Here is a 22,591-nt window from a genome sequence, read left to right as displayed (position 1 = left end):
TTTCTGAGCTCTTCTTTTTCTCTGGCTTGTGCCATGATCATCCCTAGTACCATAAGAACTCTTCGTTGTGAGTGTTTTTTATTGTTTCCAGATTAAGGCTTTGTGTTAGGGTCAGACTTTGTATACTTTTGGAGGGACTATTAGGATCTTATTTGATTCTGGTTCAGGTGGAATACTACTGCTGGGTGCTCTGAGTACTGAGTGCTGTGTTATTCAGGGTTCATAGATGTGGTTTAAGCCAAGGAATTGTAAACTTTCAGTGGGCCCTATGTGGTCTGATCAAAGATATCACATGATCACTGCCTTCTTGGACTTTCCAGGTTCCAGACCCCAGTTTGGGTCAAGGCAATACAGATAGAGACTTGTTCCTTGGTGGAATTCTAGTATGTGTTTTCTGCCTCACTCCTCCCCCTGTCAAGTAGCTAGAAGGTTCTGTAGAGTCAATGCAACAGTGCTGCCTCCTAACCCTTGGTCTAGACCCTAAATCTGCAGTCTTGCAGATCTTCCACAGCCCCATTCTGAGCCCCAAAGGCCAGGTGTAGATTCATTCCCTGGAGTCAAAGCAATAATGCTTATGGCCATGTTTGTAGCCCAGGGGTTAAGTCTGCCCATTCCTATTCCACAATTCCTACCATGGTCACTCATCTATGGGCCAGTTCTTTGGTGCTGGCCTGAAAAAAGAAATCACTCCCTGCGGTTTCTGCTTAGATCTGATCACTGCTTGGTCTGGAGTTCTTCTTAGACCTTTGTTAGAGTAGTTGTTAGGGAAACTAAACTGCACAATTTCTTCCTATTTTGCCATCTTTGTTGATCGTTAGTCTTCCATTTTAAAAATGAGATTCTTTCCAATTTCAAGAACCTATATTAGTTCTATGGTGTCAAATATAAACTTGCGTCAGAATTCAAGGTCCTCCATTAGTTTGTTCTTTCTAGACCTCCTAATTTAATTTCTTCTTAGCTTCCTACTTGTGTAATTTTAAACTTCATTTTGCTTCTATATCTTTATGTACTATATTCCGCACCTGATATCACTCTCTTCTCTTTCTTAACCACTTACATCAACCTACTCAAAATGCATCTTCCATGAAGGCCATACCAGAATCTGTTCACCTGGATACTTGTCACTCTATAGTGCTGATGTACGTACTTTTTACTATACTAATTGAATCAATCTATAAACATTGATTAAATGTTACTATGTGTCAAGTACTGTCTTGACTTTGGGAAATCAAAGACATAAATTATTCTCAAGGAGTCTGTATACTCTACTTGAGAGACATGTACACAGATAAGTGAATGTCCAAAATATATGCAAAGTAAAATCAAAAGGTAATTGTGAAGGGTGAGCAGCTAGGTGCTCAGGAAAGATATCTTGAAGGGATGGCATTTAAAGTAAACTTGGAAGAAAACCAATATTCTTGGAAGATTTTAAGAAAGAAAATGGGGTAGAAGTATATTCCACATATGGGGGACATTCAATGCAAAAACATGGAGATGGGAGATGCATTGCCAAATTTGTGAAGAAAAACAAGAAGGCCAGTTTATCTGGACTATAAGATAAGTGAAGGGGAATAATTTGTAATAAGCCTTGAAAACCTCAAAAGGTTTTGAAGACCTTCAAAAGCCAAATAAAGAATTCATATTTACCTAGAGCTAATAAGGAGTTCTGGAGTTGATTGAGAAGAGGAGTGGGGTATGTAGACCTGTCCTTTAGGAATATCATTTCTGCAGCTGTATGGAGAATAGTTTGGAGAAGGGAGAGATTCTAGTCAGGAAGACCAATTATAAGGCTATTGCTAGGTGGTATAGTGGATAGAGAACCTGATCTGAAGTCAGGAAGACTCATCTTCCTGAACTCAAACCTGGTGTCAGACACTTTCTAGCTGAATGACTTTGGGCAAGTCACTTAACTCTGCTGACCTCAGTTTCTTACCTGTAAAATGAGCTGTAGGAGGAAATGGCAAACCCACTTCAGTATCTTTGCCAAGAAAACCCCAAATGGGGTCATGAAGAGTTGGACACAATTGAAAACAAAAATGAATGAAACTAAGAGGTGCTGTATAAGTAATGAGGTCCTGCATAAGGATAGTTGTGGTTTGAAAAAATACATGTGAAGTTAAATTAGAGGTAGAATCAAGAGGACTTGGAAACCAATTGGTTATGTGGTATGAGGAAGAGTTATATAACAAAGACACCCCAGCGTTGAGGATTTAGATGTTTAGAAGGATGAGGATGCCCTTAATTGCCATAGGGAGGTTAAGAAGAAGTATGGGTTTTGAGAAAATGATAATGAATCTTATTCTAAACATATTGAATTTGAGATGCTTGAGGAACATACAGTTCAAAATATCTGATGTTAAATATTAAATGTTAATTGAATTATCATTGTATTGGGTTATCAATCCTTATCTTGTTTTTTTAAGTTTGTGTTCTATGCCCCAACTAGGGAAGAAATTTCTTCAGGGCAAGTATTATATTTTCTATTTTGCATAAATTCAATGTGATTTTATTGTTATTAAATTCAAAATATTGCATTTTATTTCAGAACAACAGTAGAATCCTATCGTAAACAAATAGAGTTCCTGAAAGGAAACTGGGCAAAGGAAAGTGAAAAAAGGTAAATTTATTTTTAATTTTTTCAAAGGTGACTTAGAAATTCTTGATGAGGGCACAGTAATTTGTACATTCATGAGGGAGAAAACAGAGCCGCTTATTGAATACTGGTGTCCAAAAAGACCAACTTCACAAAATGAAATTTTCTTTATTTCTAAACCTTTTTGTCTCTATGTAAAAGATTTTGATTATCAGATGTAAAGTGTATAAATAGAAAGTATTAAGACTCATTTAATTAAAGTTTGTACATTTATGGAATACAGTTCTCACATCAAGAAAGTTATTTTAATATATGAATGTCAATAACCCTAGAGAAAAGACTTTCATGGAGTGCCTCATAGATCATTCTTTGATGCTGTTTCTTACTGGTGACTTGTGTGAAAACATAAGTGGCATGCTTCTGAAATCTGGAGAGGACACAAAGCTAGAAGTTTATCTAAAACTTGTTGACAGAATTAGAATTCAAAAAGATCTAAGGATAAAATGAGGGACCAACTCTAAGAAGATGAAATTATTTCTGATAAAAGTAAAGTTCTACAACATTTTTTTAAAAACTATACATGTACAAGATAAAGAGGCATAATGATATTAGTTCACATAAAAAAAGATCTGAGAGTCTTAGTCAACTGTAAATTCAGTATGAGTTTATAATAAAATCTGGTAGCCAAAAAGGCTAATTGTCATCTTAGTCATCCTTAATAGAAGAATATTGAATAGAATAAAGACTTTGGTAGTTCCCTTGCACCCTAACCCAAGCAGATTACAAGTAAAGTATTACTTTCTATCCTATAGGCTATATTTTAAGAAGACATTGAAAACCAGGATTAGAATAGAGTTAAACAACCACTATCCTGAAGGAACTGAAAATAAAGTCATTAGGATTATCTAGAAGAAGAAATTGGGGATATTTGACTTAAAGAAGGAAAGATTTGGGTTGAGAGTAGAATGGCAATGAGGAAACATAAAAGGCTATCATATAGAAGAAAATTCATCTTTGGTGAGGATATATATCTGTCTATTATATTTCATCCAATGTTTGTGATCATAGGGTCATTGATTAGAGTGTTTGTGTTGTAATGTCTCCTTAAGAACCTCAAATTTTCTTAAATGAATGGGAGACATCCTGCTGCAAAAGAAACTGGAAGGTGGCATTTTATTCTGTCACATAAAAGTGGTTACATATTCAATTTGCAATGAGACCAATGAGATCTAATATTCTGTATATTTTACAGTTTGGGGTTGGTTTGTGTATGTGTGTGCAAGTTTGAGTGTGAGTGTGTGTGTGTGTGTGTGTGTGAAATGGTGACAATATTGTGTTTGTCCTTTGTTTTTGAAGACGGCCATGGCATCGGGAAAATGATGACATGACTTGTAGTTGACTGATTTGAGTGAGGGAGAGCTGTGCAAGCTCACCAGACTCACTTTCTCCTCTAGAGCCATCTGGGTCCAGTGGTCAGATATTCATCAGGATGACTGGAGATGGCCCAGGATGCAATGGGTCTTTTCTCAAAGACCAAACCATTTCACTCTGGAGCTCATAGATTGGACCACAATAGGTCCTTGCCCAAGCACCCCTTAATGGCTATATTTTGGACCCTCTTGGCTCAGAGTGAATGTCAACAGTAATGGTTTCTCTTTTGACCAGCAACCCTGAGGGTTTTCCCCTCCCAGTCTGATTTTTATAATTAAAGGGGCCATCGCTTGACTGACTTCTTAAAGAGGCCTATTTGCCGAATGGGCATTACCTCACTCAAAGTGAGAACCTGAAAAGGCCTTAGCCTAAAAAGGGCCAGGGTGAAGATGTGATCCATTGTTGGATATCATCGGGAAAGCTTTCTTGTTACCTGCAAGGACCTTTTCTGTGGATATTGGTGCCCACTTCTAGCACCTGCCGTCTTGGTAAACATAACTCCATTGTTCTGGGCTACAACCAGAATCATCTAGGTTCTCCTTATCTGTGTTCTCTCTCTCTTTCTTCATGTAAGCTCTTTGAAGATGGGAATTGTCTTACTTTCTATTTATATCCTTAGTGCATCGTATAGTACTTTACACATAGTAAGTGTGAAAAAAATGCTTTTTCACTCATTTATTACCCAATAGGGAATGCAGAGGAGTTCCCCACAGCCTGACTGAGCAGAGTTTGGGGTTTCATAGGATTGATCTTCCACTTTTTGTTTCTCATCTGGGGCACTATTTAATCTAGTACTTCTGTCACCATGACCTCATCTGGTATAGTCAACTTCCTGCTATCAATGCAATGGTACATATCAATACCCTCGGGAAATAGGACCTCTTTCATTTCTCTACCTACTATAATATGGCAAATGTGGCAAACTCAGAGAGAGTTCAAGATATCCTGGGGGAGGATGGTAAACGCATTTACTGTACTGTCTATCCTGATAGTCTCAGCCACAGGAACACAAAAAATGTCATCAGTGAGATCAATAACCTCAGACAACTCACCTGGGGCCTAGGTAACATGACCCACCCCATTGATAGGGTAAAGGGTGGTCACGATGATAGACAAAACAACTTTGTTCAGATACTTCTAGTCCATTATAAGTCACTAGGTACCATCTTCCTCACTGACTACACAGAGTTTTTATAAGGGAATATGGTGTGGCAAAGTACTCTAGACTCCTAGCTCTCTGTCATTAAGGAGGAAGTAACTTTCACCTCTCAAAGGACCTGGTTCATTTGATTTTAAGTATGTGAGATGATTTGGGCAACTACAAAGGTTTTACAAAGGTAAATACACATATTCGTACATACATATGAATATATATACGTATATATATATGTATACATATATATATGAATATATATACTATATATATATATATATATATATATATATATATATTCCAACTTCCAAGGGCTCAAAAATATTCCTTTTCTTAGCAGCCTCTTACTCAAACACCCAGAGGAATGACGGGGCCCCAGTGGATCCATTAAGATCCTACTATAATTGGTAACCCAGCTATCAGTATCCAGAAATCCTTTCTTTCCAAGTGGGGTAAGGCTTTAGGAAATGCCTTACACTTAGTAAGCAGGGCTGGAAGGTCCTCATTGCCCTGGGGATGAACATCACCTTACATTTTTACTGGCATCCCCATTGTATGGTAATCAATCACCTCTTTATCAACCCAACATTTTAGGAGCCACACTAAAAGCTCGTTACAAGACAGGAAATTGTAACCCCCTGGCCACCAGACAAGGTGATAAGCACTCTTCCTGCCATCCCCAGACAACCTATCTGTGTGGACATTCATATTTGCCAGACTAATGGTCTCCCACTCAGATCTTACCAGTTTGTGTGCCTAGGTCTGTCTACGTAAAGCCTGACATTATGTGGATGGAGTTCTACCCAAATGAGTGATTCTAATCACTCCTATTGCAGGCTAGTCATAAGACATGGAGACTAGCGGCAGAACAGCATAGATCCAGTCTATTACACTCCTCCCTTTTAGAAATTTCACCCTGTCCTTTGCTCTCCCCCAAAAGAGAACTGGCTACAAAGAAAATTCATTTTTATGCGACCAGGTCTGCATAAATCTCGATCTTAACAATCTGAAAAGAGGCAAAGGATAATGCTCATCTGAGGTCTTGAATTGATTCAACAGATTTTTTAAAACTAAACTTTCTATGAGATTCCTAGGCTAATGAAACTCTATGGCTTGGAAAAGTTCCATGGCCCCACCAACCAACTATCATTAAATGACTCCTCCTCTCATTGTTTTAATTTCACCTATAGCCTACTAAGTTCCTTGGTGGTAAAAGCCTACCTTTCCCCAGATGTAACTATAGATAAACACAGGGTCTCTTACTATCAGAATCAATTACCAGTTCTCTTCCTCACACACATTTTGGTCATCCTTCCTTAAAACCCTAATGGGATTCAGCATATTTTCCAGTGCTATCTCTTGAGTCAGAGACTATATTTCTCACCAGTAACCTATAAGTCTTGGCCCCCATCAGCATCATCCCTCTTACCTGTGCTCTTACTAAGTCTTTCAGTTCTAGCATGTAAACCTTGCTCTCTTCAGTGAAGGCAAGAAATTTTGCCCTGTAAGGTACAGCTGCAGAGAGTCCTAGTCCTAGCCCTGGTCAATGACTTTTGGACTTAAAAGGAAACAAATAGCTTCCCTACCATTGAAGTTGATGGTTCAGTGGCACAGCCCTTCCTTCCTCCAGACACGACTGAAAAGGGTGGCAACAAGACTGCCTGTTTCACCCTGTGTGGGGAGGTGCAGTTGCCAGGAAACTGCACTTTTGTGCAGTTTTGTTTAGCAGCTCTTGATTTAAAGGAAAGTACCAGTGGTCCATAGGTTCAGTTGGATTCTGTCTGACAGAAAAGGATGATTCCAGCAGTCATTGTGGGAGACTTTAAAAGCAGCATAATGACACTTACCACTACCAGAGGCTGGTGGCAAATGTAAACAAGATATAGAGGCTGGAAGGGCAGGCAGCAAAATCTATAGAAAGGAATAGGGAAGGTGAGAAAGGAGGAATGCTACCTAGAGGAGCTGGGGTGGGGGTCGGGGAGGAAGGTATAGAAGGAAATCCCAGGGAACTAGATAATAACTGTGAGAAAGAAAAACTGATTCCCTGGGCATCAGCTGAGGGTAGGAGACACTCATGCTCTCAAGGGACCAGTAACAATAGATCCACTGACTAAGGATGTGAGTGGGGGGTTTCGTACAGTTCTCCATAGATATCTTCATCCCCATCTGCGTAGTGATGGAACTTATCTCCAGGTGCAGGGTAAGTAAAGGATCATCCAATCTTGGTCATCTCAATGATGGTAGCATTATCCCAAGAAATACGGTAGGTTATAAGAATTCACAGCCAGGGAAGGTCAATGCACTAGTGGGAGGAGAGAGGAAGGGGTGATCAGCAACTAATGTTTCCACTTCAAATTAAAACTGCATCACAAGTCAGAGCCATAAGATGGACCCCAAGCCACAAAATAAGAGTCTTAAAAAAATCAAAGGATCACATACCAGTGTATGGTTTCAACATATCACAGGTTGGCATAAGAAATTAAATGGGAATTTTGAGAGAATTTCTTCTTCTCATTTAGCACTAGGTACTTCCTTTTTTTTGGGGATTGCTATTTTGTGAAGTGTGTGTAAGAGTAGAAATCAGCACCATGAATTATTTTAGTAACATTGTAGTGCAGTGAAAGTCATTAAGCAATTATTCTCCTGCTTGGCATTTTTTTCTTTTAAAACAAAAGGGCCCACAACCATCATTCTATATGTGCTCTCTTCCAGTGTTGTAAACCAATGGAAAATAATCCACCTTCAAAAACAGCATGAGCTCTGGGTGAAAACAGAAGAGGCCAACATGCAAGAAATCATCCAAAAAATTGACAATGTTGAAAAGACTCGAGCAGTAATAGTTGAAGAGGTGGGAAACTTTTTTTAAAAAAATAAGTGGAAATTTTAGGAAAATCACACATCCTTTTAAAAAAAATTCCTTGTTGACCAGTTAAACAAGTGTGATAATTATTTATTGTCTTTTAAAACTGTATTTTCCTATTAATCAATCCCATGCTTAAGAATAGATCATTTTATTTTCTTAAGAAAATTATCTATTTACTGTATCTCTGCAATGGATATTTACCAAAGGATAAAAAAGTCTGTTCAAGAATATGGTCATATATTCACATATCTTTGAAACGTTTGGCTGGAAAATCATTTGGGGTTTTCAGCAGGAGAAATCTCCAAAGGAAAATGTCTTTTAAAATTTCAGAAGGAAAATGATTTATCTGGATTTTCTACATGGCCCCCAAACCTGTCCTATAGCAATTAAAATAGAAATAGCAGTTAGCATTTATATAGTACACTAAGGTTTACAAAAATGCTTTGCAAATCTTACTTCATTTTATCCTCATAACATCTGTGGGAGTTAGATGGTATTATTATCACCCCCACTCTACAGATGATGAAACTCAGGGTAATAGAGGTTAAGTTACTTACCCTGGGTCAACACAGTAAGTATCTGAGACAGAACTTGAACTTGGGTCTTCCTTACTCCAAGTCTAGCACTCTAGCTACCTCTGTAACAATAGTCTTGGAAGAAAAATTCCTGCCTATTCATTGCTGAGGATATGTATAATTCAGATGATAGGTTTACTGTAGACAAATACTGCTCTTCTGAATACCTTTACTTCTATTGAAAGTAACATCATCTTTTCATTCACCCAAATTCACAATTTTGACCACTCAGAATATTTTTCTGACAATTTCATGTTCAGTTTTACCTGTGAACTGATTGGAGCCAACTCTAACTGACTCCAGAGAACCAAATTTGAAATATTTAGTGAATTTTTTTTTTGCTAATTTCAAGTATGGCTTTATATTTTGTCAATCAGTCACTAGGTCATGTTGACTCTATTGTCACAACATGTCTTACATCTCTCCCCTTCTCTCCATTCACATGACCCTACCCTGGTGTAGATTGTCATTATGACCTCTCCAGGACTGGAGCAATAATTTCCTAATTGTTTGCCTTTCTTCAAGTCTCTCCCTTTTCCAATCTAGACTTCACATAGTGGCCAAGAGATCATCCTGAAACACAGGTTAAACCATGTCCAAGGCTTCTCCACCAACTCTAGGATCAAATAAAATCTCATCTTTTGGGATTTAAAGTTCATAAAGCCTCCAACATACCTTTGAGTTCATTATATGGTATTCCCCTCTGCAAGGGAACTACAGAGGTCAGTGAGTACAGTTTCAATGTGAAGACCACATGGAAAAGGGAAAGTAGAAGCTTGGAAAGAGGCACTTCCCAAGGAAGAGGGGTCCAGGACAATGCCTTTGCCTGAGTCTGTTCCCCTTTATTTGTTAGGTTCCCAAACTTTATTTGGTCTACCGTACCCTTTAAAAAAATTTACTTAAAAGCTTCCCCCCTGGGAAATCTTAAGGTTTTTGTTTTTTGAAATTTGCATCATTTCAAAAAAAATATGATTTTTTAAAAAATCACACATCTTAAATTTAATAATTTCTTGTATATTTGTGGGCATTTTCCTGCATTGACATTTTGATGACACAATATTGAATCATGTAATCATAGAATATCCCATTGGAAACAAGTCATTACACACACACATTCCTGCTGGAGCCAGCGCACAACACATACTCTCCTGCCAACCTCTGTTTGTTAACATCTGCTGGTAGACTTGACCACTGAGTGGTTATAATTTTCATTTTTTTATTTGGATAATAATGTAATCACTACAACCTTAACTCTGCTATACAACTGATGAAACATGTGCAAATGATTTTCCAAAATTTTCTCTTCTCTTCTTTCCTTATGCTTCCACCACTTCCTTATTTTTATTCAACATCCCTCCCAATTACATCTGAGGCTACTACCACCCCCACCAGCTCCATGGGGAGGTATCATCCACTTTGAGGACCTATGGTAGACAAACAGGATATTATATTTCCCATCTCTGTGCCTTTGCAAAGGCTGTCCTTCCCCAAATTTAGAAAGCGCTCCCTCCTCACCTCCACTTCTTCAAATTCCTAGTTCCTCTAAAAGTTTATCTCAAATGCCATGTCCTTCATGAGACAATCTTTCCTAATTGTCCAGCTTTTAGTGCCTCCTCCCTTTTGTACCCACCAAAAAAAATCACCTTGCACCAATTTTGTGTATATTTTATGTATTTATTTTATATACTTACATGTGTATGAAAGTTGCTTAAGTGCAAGGAAGATTTCATATTTGTCTTTGCATTCTTAGCCCCTAACAAAGTACATAACATGTAGTAACGCTTAATAAATGCATGATTGATCTACTGATGATAAAAAAAGGATTTCATTTCAGGAAACACATTTGTGTGTCTGTTGGAAAGTACGAACCTGGCTACTAGGGCAGAATCATAGATATCTCTTTTTTATTTCAATAACTAGAGTTTGACTTGTGATGAAAAGATCATTGAACATGAAGAAAAGATAGAAGAACTTTCTGAACAATTAAAAGAAGAAGAGGAAATATTTTCACAAGTTGAGCAAGATGTAACTGACAAATTAAAAGTAATGGAGGTAAATGCAATTTTAAATGAAAAAAATTGAAATATGTTCCTTTAATGTTACCTTTATCAGATGTTCAAAAAGATGTCAAAAACTCCTAGCTCATACACCTACTTTCTCCTCCCTGTAAAATCTCTGTCAGGAATAGTTTTAATGAAAATATGAGAAGAGATCAGCCATGTTTTCTCAAATGGCATTCTGCATGATCCAAGTGTTTACACTCATACAAGCGATGGAAAGGCACGGCACATAGAAGATTACACTGAATTAACTTGTGAATGATTATAAAAAAGCATGTGATTCGTTAGAGAAATATTCAGCCTTAAAATGCTCCTATCTTCACGCACATGATGAGATCATTCAACAACTCTCCTTGATGAACTTTTAGATTCATTAGACAGCTGTTTTCTAGCACATCCAAAACAATAGATGATCCTTATTGAATTTTTTCTAATTTTAAACATGACTTTATATTTTGTCAATCACCCACTCTTTGCATATGACAGTTTTAGTTCTATTGATTGTCTAGATCACAGATGTAAAACTCAAAGCCTATTCCTGAGTGTAGCTGAGCAGATTAAAATATGGTGAGGAAATATTTAACAAAAATAACAAAAAAATACAATAGAACATAGACAATGTTAATATGTGGTTTCTAAGTCAACATGTAGCCCACAGGGATGCTTACTATAGGGTTTAGTGACCCTCATTTCTATTTGAGTTTCACTTCACTGATCTAGAATACCAAGAATTAGTGAGAGAGAGAGAGAGAGAAAGAGAGAGAGAGAGAGAGAGAGAGAGAGAAATAGGAAGAGGAAAGGAAAGGAGAGGAGAGGAGAGAAAAAGAAATCAAGAAAGGAAGGAAGGAAGAGGGGAGGAAGAAAAGAAAAAGAACCTGAACTGATAACACCCCTTCCCACATGCCCACAGTAAAGTAGCACTAGCCAACCTGATCCATGGGCTTGCCACAAAATCCAATCCTACTCCCACTCCTTCTGCTTCTTTCCAGTGTTGTGGAGATTCAGGCTGTAAAAATTTGCTGGTATTTCAGTGGCCAGAATTCTGTGCAACAAAAGATCTCCGTAGAACAGTGGAGGAGCGGAAGCAAAGAAGCAGGACATGTGTCTGATCTTCAAATGGAGGTCGACTCTACACCAGACCTGTACAATTTGTAAACTTCTTCAGGCAGCAGATAGATTAGACTAGAGACAGACTGATGATGGTTGGTTGAAACAGGCCATGTGACAAACAGGAGAGTATACAATGGCAAGTTTACATTTTTTGCAGGCCATCTGAATCCTTCGGTGGACCAGCAGCTCATATGTTGTGCAGGCCTGCTCTATATCCCTGGCATTCTCCCCTATCCCCCTTGTCCAAGATCCTTGTCAGAGATCCAAACTCCAAATGAGAGCAATCAATCCCTCTCTGCAATAGCACTAGTATGGTAGCATTTTAATCTACTAAGACAGGGAACTGAGACAGAGAGGAAAAGGTACAACATTCCAATAAACCTGAGGGAAAGAGCTCAGCATCCAGTTCTCTCATCCAAATTGCCATTTGGGGCAGAGATATGGACTAGTGAACAGTGAATTGCCATGTGGGAGAAGGTTGGGATGCTTTGAGATCCAGCCCCAAGGGAAGCCACCATCAAAAGAGAAAGAGTCAAAAAAATGGCCCGTGGGGGAAAAATTGAAATTACCAAAGCTCTCAGGAGGAAGAAAACTTAAAGACTTTCATCATGAACAGATAAATCAACAGGGAAAATCAACAAATTAAGAGCAGAAGGAAATATGGCCTCCAGGTTTAGTAAATAAGTTCAGGTCTCCATGAATAAATACTACAAAACAAAAGAAAATGACTGAGACTGAGGATTTTGAATTTGAGGAGAATTTGAGGAATTCGAGGTGAACATGACACTACAAAATGTTGTGCCTAAGTAGATTAAAAGAAAAATGGAAATTACAAGGGCAGAATTTATAACCTTTACAATAGAAATAATTAGTAGCATAGAACAACTTGAATCTGTGATGGCAAGTCTCATCAAAAATAATTAAAAAGAGGGCAACTGATAGGCAATACCAATACAAAGAAATGAAGGACAATCTAGAATAAGAAAAACAAAAGCAATAGTATTAAAAGAAAACATGCTCTCAGTTTAAGCAAAACACACTGATCTAGAAGATAAGATATACAGAAATAACCTAAAGGTCATAAGTCATCCAGTAGAACATGACAAGTCAGAAAACCTAGATCCTATAATGCAAGAAATAATACAAGAAGATTGTCCAGAACTTCTGAACATAGAAAAAGAAATACCAGTTGAAAGAATACAAAAGTTGTCTCTAGAAAAAACCCCAAGGCTGCAAACTCCAAACTGCAAGCATCATACTGGTTAAATTTAACAATTCTATAAATGTAACACAGTTTGCAAGTGACTAGGAGTAAGACCTTCAAATTCAGTCAGGAAATTCTAATAACATAGGACTTCACCCACCAGAAAATGCCTCTCAGAGAGCCACTTCATCCATATAACAGGGTGTATCTCACTCAAAGTGAGAATGTGTTAAGCCCTTAGCCTGAAAAGGCCAGGTCCTGCATCCTGGGCCATCTCCAGTCATCCTGATGAATATCAGGCCACTGGACCCAGATGGCTCAGGAGAAGAAAGTAAGGCTGGTGACCTTGCACAGCCCTCCCTCACTCAAATCAAAGTCAACTGTAAGTCATGCCATTATCTTGAAGAGGAAAAAATCAACACAACTGGTTAATACATTGAAAATATGTACAATGTATAATAACGGTGGATCTCCCACATCCATGAAGGGGTAGGTTGGAATTATTTTCTTATATTTCTTTGAGTGCTGCTTGATATCTTTCTTTCCATTTACATTGTTGTAGTTACTATGTGTATTATTTTCTTGGCTCTGATTACTTAACTTTCCATCAGTTCATGTATTAATCAGTTGTGCTGGTTTTTTTCCTCTTCTTTTTTCTTTACCTTTTTTTTTAATTTTGTCTTTAAAAATAGTTATGTTTGTCCCTCATTCTCGAACAGGACCATGACATCAAGGGCAAGTCACTTAACCTTATTATAGCACCAATGCAATATCCCTAGTTTTACCCAATTTTTCACTTTCATATTTTTTATTTGGGCCATTAATTTTCAGGTTTGTCATTTAAATGTGTCACATGAATCTGAATATTAAAAGTATATTTTAAATGGCAAATTCTAAATTCATGTATGATTGATTTTTTTTGTCTTATGTTCAATGCTCTATGGCCCAACTTTATTGAATACTACCTAGACTAACCTCTTCATTTTACAGTTAAGGAAATGTATAACCAAGGAGGTAAGTAATTTAACCAAAGTCATATATTTCACAACCATTTTTTTAAAGGAAGAATATGCTGTGTCTGCTGAAAAGGCCAGAGAAAAGGAAGAAGAATTAGAAGTATATGTTCCCAAGATGAAAATGTTCGAGGAGGAGTATGAAGAAAATGTCAAAGAATATGAAGCCCTCAAATATCATGTTTCAGGTACAATATTGAGTGTTTATTTTTTCTATAATCAAGTTTCTTGCTACTTCTCTTGTAGACAAGGACAGGGTACAGATTTCATTGGTTACAAATCATAAATCAAGCTAATTAGCACAAGAATTAGGTTAGAATTATGGCAGGAATCAACATTGATATTTAAGGTGTGAGTGGTTCATAACCAAGTATGTAAGCCTTTTGAAATTTTCTAATACTATAGGCAGTGATCATGACATGACTGAATTTCTTTAAGAATTCAGGATGCAACTCATTGAGGTATATAAAAAACTCTTCCAGTGACTATAAAAGCATTCAACCACATCTACATCTATAGCTTTATTTCTTTTTCTAAATAATATTTTATTTCCCCAATTACATTTAAAAGCATTTTAACATTTTTTTAAGTTTTGAGTTCCAAATTCTATCCTTCCCTCCTTACTTCCCCCTCCTCCTCCCTGAGATAATAAGCAATCTAATATAGGTTATATATGTGAAATCATGTGAAATATTTCCATAATGGTCATTTTCTGCAAGAAAGCTCACACACACAAAAGGAAAAGAAAGACAAACAGAAAGGAAGAGAGAGAGAGACAGAGAGAGAGAGAGAGAGAGAGAGAGAGAGAGAGAGAGAGAGAGAGAGAGAGAGAGAGAGAGAGAGAGAGAGAATGAATATTCTTCAGTCTGCATTCAGGCTCCATCAGTTCTTTCTCTGGAATCAGATAGCACTTTTCATTATGAGTTCTTTGGGATAGACTTAGATTGTTTATTGCTAAGAATAGTTAAGTCATTCATAGTTTTTCATCATACAGTATTATTGTTATTGAATACAATGTTCTCTTTTTCTGCTCACTTTACTCTGCATCAGTTCATGTAAACCTTTCCAGATTTTCTTAAAGCATAGTAGTATTCCATCATAACGATATACCACAACTTGTTCGGCCATTATACAATTGATGGGCATCCCCCAATTTCCAATTCTTAGCCACTACGAAAAGAGGTGACATAGCTTTATTTCTTGTTAATCTCTTCTAATCCTCCTTCTTAATGTTGTGGATTCAAGTGGTTGTTTTATTTTTTTTTAAGAGTTTAAAATAAATCCTTTAAAGTTATATTTTGTCAGTTTTCTCTCCCTCCACCTACTAAAGGCACAATATATTCCTTTATTAATCCATTTAAAGAACATTTTGATTTCTATTCATGACGTTGTAAGCTATATCTAATTTTTTTGACTTATTTTTTCATATTTCATAAAACATCACCTTTTATGCAAAAGATTATTTTAAATCCATACTAAAAAGTCATTCTGAAACTTGAAAGGCAGTTTGGTGTCACAATACACAGACTGCTGGGTCTAGAATCAGAAAGACCTAATTTCCAATCTGGTTTCAAACACTGTCTGTGACCTCAGGCAAGTCACTTCTCCTCTGTCTGTTTCAGTTTCCTCAACTGTAAAATGCGGAAAATAGCACCTACCTCATAGGGTTGCTGTGAGGATCAAATGATGTAAAAGTTGTACTGTTCTTAGCACAATGCCTGCCACATGTGGTTATTTTCAGTCATGTCCAACACTTGCCTGTGTCTTCATGACACCATTTTAGGGTTTTAGTAAAGATGTCAGAGTGGCTTGCTGTTTCTTCAACTCATTTTAAAGATGAGGAAACTAAGGCAAAGAGATATAATGGTAGTTTAAAATGGGAAGATCTGTCTCATTCATTAATTGGCCCATATTGGTCACATGGAAGCCTAAGTCACCTGCGTCTGAGTCACATGGAGCCTGTGGTGGGAGAAGTTTGCTGAATGGGTGGAACAGGAAGAGGTGGAGCTAGAGAAGAGCTGAGAGGGAGTCCTGAGAGCAGTCAGAACTGAAGGATGCAGGCAAGCCTGTATCTATCTGTGTGTGTGAGAAGGGCATTTTGTTTAAGGAAAGTCTGCTTGTGATTTGTTTAATGGAACTGATTTGTGAGAAACCTAGCAGGGAGAGGGCTTGGGGATGGTGTTGTTCTCTGCATTGTTATTGTGTATAGATTTTTGTTGCTATGATGGATCTGGCTTTCTGGTGTCTGAATAAATGTTTTGGTTCTGTCTTCCATGTGGAGACTCTGTATTTCATGACACAGAATTGAGCTGGGATAACCATGGCCACCGTGGGAACTGTGAATATTGCATTGGAGCTATAACAGGGTTAAGTGACTTACCCAGATTAACACATTAAGTGTCTGAAGCCAGATTCAAATTCAGATTTTCCTGACTCTAGGTCCAGCACACCATCCACTGTGCACCCTAACATGGCACAAAGTAGATGTTTAATAAATCCTCATTCCTTTCCCTTACATCTTGGGTTCTTTTAATGGGGAGAAGGGCAGATCTTTTCCTGAGGACTACATTGAAGGTACATTAAGCCATAAGATCAGGTATAGGTATCAGAGAAATAATTAGGATTAGAGCAGTTTCATCTGGGGCAAGAGTGGAGCCAACAGGAAAAGGATGCATATGGAAACAAGGATGAACAAAAAAAAAAAATAAAGAAAAAATAAAAAAAAATCCAACATATGAAGTTAATTCAATATGTTCAGGTTTAAATCTGCAATAATCCAAAGTAGATTCAGTGATGGATGCCAGGAATTTTGTGAATTTTTAGTACTTCACTGAATTGTTTTTTGAGATTCTGAGTTTCTCCTTCTCATTTAAGCTTCAGCTTCTCATATAAATCTTAATTTAGTCAGCTGTAGGTAGATCCTGCCCTAGATGCCACTTAGCATTCATATGGCACTTTAAGGTTTGCAAAGCCCTGCTGTATGTGTATTGTCTCATTTGATCCTCATAACAACCTTGCAAGGTAAGGGCTATTATTATCCCCATTTTATAGATGAGAAGAATGAGAGGTTAAGTGACTGATGCTGGGTCACTCAGCTAGTGAAGTGTCTGAGGCAGGATTTGAATTACAGTCTCAAACTTCAAACCCAGCACTCTTAGCCACAATACCACCTTGTAGCTTAAGGAATATTCCGCTCAGTTTCAGAGACTCCATGAGTACTTTTATCTCCATCCCGCTAAAGGGCTTCCTTACTTCCCTGAACTTATTCAAAGATAAATGAGAGACATTCCCTTGTACCCTCCTTATCCCAGGCTTATCTCACAGAAAATAATTGGTCAGAGGTGGCAAGAAGTAGGTAGCATTGTGACACTTCCATGTTAAGTGATATAAGTTCAGCCTTGATGAACATTAAAAGAGAAGACAAAAATGTTAATGTAAATAAACAGAGTAAAGAAGGCAGGAGAAAGAAGAGAAGGGGACATGAAAATAGGACTAATGATAATAACTAAGAAAAAAATTAAAAAGGCTGCCTCAGTATCCAGAGTTCCCAAGCTGTCATACAATAATGAAATTGGCATATTTAGTGCATGACACCCATAAATAACGGTATGAATAGATTTGTGTTTGTGATTTTCTTGTTTTTAATAGCACAGAATCGTGAACAGGAGTCACTGAAATATGGCATTGCTCTGATGAAAAAGGAAACAGCAAGATACACAAATGATAAGGTAATGTTTTGAAACTGACTTATTTTCTCTTTTTGTAGAGATACTAGTATTATAAATATAGTACCGTAGCATATTCTTTTCCATCAACATCTTCAGGAAATAAAGTACTCCACAAAAGTGAATTTTCCAAATAACTCTTTTGCCACTTTAAGTACTGAAACTTTTTTTTAAATAGGAAATCTTTCTGTATTGATTGTTCACTTTACAAATCCTTCAGAACAGAGAACACTGGACATAGTTTAACAATTTCTTGATAAATTGAGGATGTTATTCTGACTACTCATTATTGTCCCGAATGGCAACATAGGTCTATAATGACTTTTTAATCTTCCGGTCTCCTCACTTATGGTCAGGTTGTCAGATGTCACTTTTCCTGATGTCATATTATCTGTCTCTAAAAGCCTATATCTCTCAAGACCCTTTTTGTTGTTTCAGTATGACTGACTCTTTATGACCCCATTTGGTCAAACTCCATCAGAAGTTTTCTTGGCAACACAACAAAACTATAGTTGTTTTCCATTTCCTTCTCAGGCTCATTTTCCAGATGAGGAAATTGAGGCAAACAGGGTTAAGTGACTTGCAGCCCAGTCTCCCAGTTAGTAAGTGTCTAAGGCTGGATCTGAACTCATGGAGAGGAGTCTTCACTTCAAGCCAGACATTCTATCCACTACATCACTTAGCTACCCCTTAGTACCCTAAATTTGTTGTTTCTCATACAATATGAGCTTGGAAACCATACCGAGTTTTCAATTGGTTTGGATTGTCATTGTTCATTTTCTGTTTTTCATTTTTATTCTGAATCTGTATTTTCATTCAGATGAGGAACTGTGGTTGAGAACACTTTCTTTACAAAAGAAGATTGTCATCTGTGCTTTAACATTTAGTCTTAAAGATCTGCCTAGGGGCATGAAGACATTAAGTGACTTGCCTAGCTAGGGTCACACAGCCAATGAGTGGCAGAATCTTTTTGATTTTGAGGCCAATTTTTGATGCCCTAAATTACTTTGCTTCTCTGATCTAAGTTTACATAACCCCTCCTCAAGGGACATTACCATTTACACTTATTAAAAAATATTTGTTATATAGGAATCAGTAAAGTTCTGGGTAAGAGGATAAGAAATTAAGTGTTTGACTTTAATGAAGAGATTTTTGTGAGAATTATTTTGGAAACAGAAAGATCTTTTTCCACTTCCTATTTAGGTCTGTGTGTTGGTACTGTCAAAAGACTGACCTCCAAATAAGTAGGATGTTATTGTACTGTTTTTATATAATGATGGTATGACATATATGTATATGCATACACACACATCTACATATATACACATAGATATATGTGTATTTGATTTTCAGGGGAATGGGAGTAGGTTGCAGCTAGGCAGCTCAGTAGATTGAATACCAGGTCTAGAGTCAGGAAGACCTGAGTCCAAATCTGGCCTCAGATACTTACTAGCTATGTAACCCTGGGCAAGTCACTTAATCCTATTTGCCTCAGTTTCCTCATCTATAAAATGAGCTGGAGAAGGACATGGAAGGCCACTCCAGTATCTTTGCCAACAAAATCCCAAAAAGAATTGATCACAAAAGGGATCAGACAGCTGAAACGATTCAACAAGAAGGGAGTAGATTGAAAGGGATAGGTACTTTAGTGCTTATATGAGTTATCCCACACAACTTCTCTATATTCCACTTAATTCCAGCATTTTGAGATTGAATACACCGTATTGCCTATTGCTTACCATTTGGCTCAAGAACCCACACAGTTGCCTGTCACCTGTTGATGGCTTAGTGTAGAGACAATAGGACTGAATTGGGAGTCATGAGATTTCCTCTTCCTAGGTATGGACTTAGTTTAATGTCACAGTGGATTAAGCACCAGACTTGGAGTAGGAATAGACCTGAGTTCAAATCCTGCCTCAGCCATCACTTAATTATTTGACCCCGGGCAAGTTGTTTAATCTCTTTTAGCTTCACCATCAGGAAAATAAGAGGCCTGGACTCAAAGGACTCTTCATTTGTGATACAACTTCAGACAGGTTACTTATGCTCTCTTGGTCTTGAAAATTCTGAATTTTCTCTCTTTCTATTAGAAAAAGCCACAGATAGAAAAAATTAAGACACAGTATGGAGAAAAAAGTGGATTCCTTTTCTTTCAAGATTATAAATAATGATCCACAATGTTACCAAGAGGCACATGCATGGGGCTGACTTCAAATGAAGAGTATAAAAAGCTATCAATATAAAATCAGGGTATTTGATTGATATATCCATGTCCAAAATGATCATTAGAATATTATTTATGACTTTAAAAATACTTTTTTGGACCACATCTCTGATCTCATTGGCATAGGGACCTCCCAATGAAGAAATTCCCTCTACGGATTCAAATGAGCACTTGTTTTGCCACTGAATTTTTGAGAGTTCCCTTGCACAGCATGAGGTTGAATGACTTGTAGAGGATGAGTATATGTCAGAGGAAGGACTCACATACAGATCTACCTGACTCCTAAGACAGCTCCTTATCTATTATACTTTGCTACTGCTGACCTGAAAGTTTGGTTAAGAAAAGGGCAACAGGTTAAATGCATACATTTTTATTCCCCTTAAATAACGTTACATGATTCACAGAGCCAGAATGAATTTCTGGCTGACTGATACAAAAATGATCAGGCTTAAATACACTTTACCGGGAGAAAGGAACTTTCTTAGTTGAACAAATTGTAAATTTAGTGAGATGAGACAATTAACAAAGTAGTGTCTGTTGGAATTTATGATTGCAGGCTGTGTGAGTTCCCTCCATATAGCATATGTCTCTGTGACACAAGATAAGGAGAAAATCCCACCACTCTGGTGGCAGGCATCCTATCATAAACAGATCTTTGAAGTTGCTGACACAGGAAAGGGCATTTTTAACAGGGTTGACAAAGTTTCAATCAAAATTATGACCCAAGATGTCTGTGTTTTCTTTACCATTAATATGCCATAATGTAGTATATGTCCACAAAATATTAAGATATAGAAAACGTCCCATTATTCAAAATAGTGTCTTGGGTTAAGGGTTTTGTAAGGAATGCTAAGTCAGCCCTATCTGGCTTTGTTGACATAGGAAGAGGCATTCTCTGAGTTTACCTCAGAGAACAAAGAGACTATTAGGTCCAGGTTCTTCTTAATTCAAGCTCTGGCCCTTATTAAAATCCAAAATTTATATTAAATATTATCACTACCTATTCCCCTCCCCCAAAAAAGTAGCAATTTATACTTTTTTCCTTCCAAGTAACACAGAGAATTTCCCTGAGGAATTTTTTTATGCATTCCCTTTTTTTCCTTGTCATTTTTCAATTTTCATTTGATGAATCAGATTTCCTTCATTTCTTCATACTCTTCAGTAAATTATATATATTTAGTATATATATACATATATACATGTATGTATATGCCTGTATCTCTTTTCAAACTATAAGAAAAAGTAATCGTGGGTCTATATATGAACAGAAACTTCTGAAAGATTTATTGAAGGAAGGCCGAAATGAGGAACTTTTAAGAATGAAAGGACGTATGAACTGTGTATATATTTTAGAAAAAAATATCTATGAAGTGGAACAAAAACTGAGACATTTAATTCTGGAAAACTACAGAATAAAAAAAGTAAGTACAAAGTAGATCAGTTAAACAGGGGGAATAGTGGTGACACTGAATTGAAATTGCTGTTCTAGATAACATATCTGCATATCTGTCCTATAGCAGGGTTTAGAATGTTTGTCCCCTTTGTGTTACTATCCACCTTAGTCTCTGAGACTTTGTTTACCACCTGTCATTTTGAATATACCCCAGTTAGCCAAATGGCATAGCAGATAAAGTGCTGGGCCTGGAATCATGAAGACCTGAATTCACATCCAGTCTGAGATAATTATTAGCTGCGTCAGCCTTGGCAAACCTCTGTTTGCACCTCAATTTTCTCTACTATAGAATGAGTATAATAATAGCACCTTGTTTGTATTAAGCACATAGTAGGTGGTTGTTTCCCATTCTCTCCCTCATGAAACTCAGTCAACCTCTATTTGGAAAACCCAGGAAACATAAATTACCTAGGAAAGAATTCCATTTTGATAAGAATTTCTGGGAAAACTAGAAGGCAGTCTGACAGAAATTAGGCTTATATTGACACCTAACAGAGTATTGGGAAACTAAGTGGCACAGTGTAGGAAAGAGTCAGGAAAGTCTTCCCCTTGAGTGTAAATCTTACCTTAGACACTGTGTTACTCTGGGCAAGTCACTTAACCCTGTTTACGTCAGTTTTCTCATCTGTAAAATGAGCTGGAAAACAAAATAGAAAACTATTCTGATATCTTTGCCAAGAAAATCCCAAATAGGGTCATGAAGAGTCAGAAATGATTGAACAAGAATAGAATATTCCAAAGTAAATTCAAAATGGATACATGACCTGAATATTAAAGTTTTATCTGTGCCTTTAAAAAAATAGAAGAGAGTGGATCATGTGCTTTTTTCACAAAAAGGGATAAGAATAAATTCTTGGCCAAACAAGAGATAGAGGCACCTATAAAATATAAAATAGATCATTTGATTACATGAAATTGAAAGGCTTTTATAGAAACAAAGCTAATGTATCTGGAATAAGGATGGAAGTAACCACCTGGAGAAAAAGCCTTTGGATCACATATTTATGGTACAGGTCCAACATCTAAGATATGTAGATAATTGAGAGAAATATAAAAGACTGAAAGCAATTTCCCAATTGATAAATGGTCAAAGGATATGAACAGAGTTCTTAAAAGAATTGCAAACTACCAAGAGCCATAAAAATAGAATGCTCCAAATCATTAATACAAACCAAAATCACCTTGAG

General features: G+C 37.1%; 1 protein-coding gene across 3 annotated transcripts in view; it reads left to right on the top strand.

Moving 5' to 3' along the window:
• CCDC175 (coiled-coil domain containing 175) overlaps positions 1–22,591 on the top strand; it is a 118,737-nt gene that overhangs the window by 71,081 nt on the left and 25,065 nt on the right. For all 3 annotated transcript variants that reach the window (XM_072629348.1, XM_072629349.1, XM_072629347.1), the window contains exons 11-16: positions 2,546–2,617; positions 7,890–8,025; positions 10,536–10,667; positions 14,052–14,190; positions 17,651–17,730; positions 21,220–21,372. In XM_072629348.1, the coding sequence (XP_072485449.1) occupies positions 2,546–2,617; positions 7,890–8,025; positions 10,536–10,667; positions 14,052–14,190; positions 17,651–17,730; positions 21,220–21,372 (712 nt within the window). The remainder of the gene's footprint in view (positions 1–2,545; positions 2,618–7,889; positions 8,026–10,535; positions 10,668–14,051; positions 14,191–17,650; positions 17,731–21,219; positions 21,373–22,591) is intronic.

This window comes from Notamacropus eugenii, chromosome 1 (assembly GCF_028372415.1).
Source record: "Notamacropus eugenii isolate mMacEug1 chromosome 1, mMacEug1.pri_v2, whole genome shotgun sequence".
Taxonomy (NCBI): Eukaryota; Metazoa; Chordata; class Mammalia; order Diprotodontia; family Macropodidae; genus Notamacropus; species Notamacropus eugenii.
The sequence above is the reverse complement of the archived record's forward strand: the minus strand, read 5'-3'. Positions and strand labels throughout refer to the sequence as shown.